Source organism: Chaetodon auriga, chromosome 20, assembly GCF_051107435.1.
Source record: "Chaetodon auriga isolate fChaAug3 chromosome 20, fChaAug3.hap1, whole genome shotgun sequence".
In the NCBI taxonomy this organism is placed as follows: Eukaryota; Metazoa; Chordata; class Actinopteri; order Chaetodontiformes; family Chaetodontidae; genus Chaetodon; species Chaetodon auriga.
Genome location: NC_135093.1, coordinates 277,501 through 280,000, shown reverse-complemented (window position 1 = coordinate 280,000; position 2,500 = coordinate 277,501). Strand labels below are relative to the sequence as shown.

At 53.3% G+C, this 2,500-nt stretch overlaps 1 protein-coding gene across 2 annotated transcripts in view; it reads left to right on the top strand.

Annotated features, from left to right (window-relative positions):
• The window catches only part of LOC143338971 (uncharacterized), a 3,479-nt gene that overhangs the window by 899 nt on the left and 80 nt on the right, over positions 1-2,500 (top strand). The window contains exons 2-5 of one of the 2 annotated variants that reach the window (XM_076759906.1): positions 93-252; positions 353-411; positions 487-586; positions 922-2,500. The exon at positions 922-2,500 is cut by the window's right edge and continues 80 nt beyond it. In XM_076759906.1, coding sequence (XP_076616021.1) covers positions 93-252; positions 353-411; positions 487-586; positions 922-1,943 — 1,341 coding nt within the window. In that variant the 3' untranslated portion in view covers positions 1,944-2,500. Of the gene's footprint in view, positions 1-92; positions 257-352; positions 412-486; positions 587-921 lie in introns of both variants that reach the window. The other variant, XM_076759907.1, reaches the window with a different exon arrangement.

Genomic DNA, 2,500 nt, shown 5'->3' with positions numbered 1-2,500 from the left:
CACAGTAAAACGTGAAGGACTGACTGGTTAACAGCTGATGTGGGAAGTGTGTCTGATGTTGGCGTCTGTCTGGTTGACCTTTGACCTGTCAGGTGCTGTTTGCCTCCATCATGGAGACTCTGGGGAATGAGGCTCTGGGGAAGATCATGAACATCGTGGATGAAGCTAAACTGCTGGTGGAACTGGAGTCCAGGAGGGGCGCCAAGAGACCGCAGACCAGCATCCTAAATGTCCTCAACAACGCACGTGTTGGTAGGTACGCGGGCCCTGTCCTCCCAGTCAAACACGCCAATCAGGAAAGTTCCCGCTCAGTGATGTCATACTAACGTGACGTGTGATTTGTCCGTTGCAGAAGTCGAACACTCGTATGGAGTGCGGCTCGAGAGCTCTGACACACACGGACCCACTCAGGTAAGACTCTCCTCACCTGTTCATCTGTGATGCGTTCACTGACCTGACTGACGTCTTGATGTTGTGTCAACACAGACCGAAGCGGACGAACCAGGGGAACATGAAAATCCGTTCGTGTTGGCGGTGACCGTTAAAGACGAACACGGCAACATCGACCTCGGAGCAATCGCTGAGCGTGAGTTCCTGATCAATATCAGATCAGATCAATATCCGTGCTGCTGGTCTTATTACAATTATGTGACTAAATATTACCACGTCCTCCATCTCTTTCAAATTAAAAGCCTCTGGTAATTCATGTGACAGAATCTATCTCCTTCCCTGGCAGCCTTTTATTTTGACATATATACAGGAAGTGCAGTGTTTCACTAACAACAGCTTTTCAGGATAAAAGTAAAGCAGAAACATGTTTTTTCTTTTAAATGTACAAAATACAGAAAATCAATACACTGACGTGATTGGCTGTGGTCAGAGACAAACTTTAGTTTAATCAGTTGGTGTTTTTTCCTCCAGGAGCTCAAGTGGAAGCTGTTCAGCCGGTGACCTCTGACCTCCAGCAGCAGCAGAAGGTTTCCAACACACCGGAGTTTGTTCTGCAGAGCGTCACATGGAAATACTTCATGTGCACGGCGTGCAGTAAGTCCTTCACATCTCAGAGCAACCTGAAGTCTCATTACCGCATCCACACAGGGGAGAAGCCGTTCTCCTGCAGCGTCTGCGGCCGAGCTTTCCGCCAGAGGCAGAGTCTGCAGAGTCACATGAGGACGCACACCGGCGAGCGGCCGTACGAGTGTCCGCAGTGCGGCAAGTGTTTCTCCAAGCAAACGCAGCTCAAGACGCACGCCATCATCCACACCGGAGAGAAGCCGTATGGCTGCGACATGTGCGGCCGCCGCTTCAACCTGCTGCAGAACCTGCACCGCCACGCGCACACCCACACCGGCAAGAAGATCTTTGTCTGCGGCGTCTGTGGGAAAGGCTTCACCCGCGCCGTCACGCTGAAAACGCACGAGCTCATCCACACTGGCCAGAAACCCTTCAAATGTGAGCAGTGCCCCAAAACCTTCCGCCACGCCGCCAACCTCAAGAACCACCAGCGGATCCACAGCGGCGTGAGGCCGTTCAGCTGCGACCTCTGCGGGAAGAGCTTCCGCCAGTCTGTGAACCTGAAGATCCACCGGAGGATCCACACCGGCGAGCGTCCGTTCAGCTGCCAGGAGTGCGGCAAGACGTTCAGCCAGCAGAGCAGCCTGATCTCACACGGCCGCACGCACTCGAAAGAGCGTCCGTTCGCCTGCGGCTCCTGCGACAAGACGTTCAACAACGCCAACAGCCTGAAGCTGCACCTGCGCGTCCACACCGGAGAGAAGCCGTACAGCTGCGACATCTGCGGCAAGACCTTCAGCCAGGGCAGCCACCTGAGGACCCACAAGAGGCACGTCCACGCCGGCGGCAAGCAGTACATCTGCGACAAGTGTGGGAAGAGATACTCGGACCAACGCAACCTGAAGCTGCACAAGTGCGGCTACGCGTGAGTGTGAGCGGACCGCCGGCGGTCAGGTTTGAGCGTGAACGAGTGAAGGCCTGCAGGTCGATCGATGCTCTGCTCCAGATAGAAACTCAGATTCTTCAAAGGGAGGCAGGGGTCAGACAGGAAGTGGACCTGTTTTAACCAATCAGAGCGAGTATGTGTTGAGGTGGGCGGAGCCTCCGGTTCAGATCAAGCAGTTGCCTGGTTGCTGCCGTCAGATTTACCCATGAACCTCAGTGCCTGTTGCCATGGAGACACCCCCACCTAGCGCCGTGACATCAGACTTGCGTCATATTTGAAGTTCCACAATGACAAACATGTAACTTCAGCTGCCCGGCGACAGTGTCCGAAGCTGTCTGATTGGATGATTCTTACAGCAAAGCTCTCTGGGAGTCGTGGTTGACTTCCCTCCTCAGGTAATTTAGGACTCAGTCTGTGACCTTTGACCTTTCTCAGCTCAGTATTTCCTGGTTCGGATGCTGAATGTGGAACAAATGATTTAAGCCACGCCCACTGAAACACTGTACTTTGATTGGTTGAAACCGTGATTTTTAAAATCAG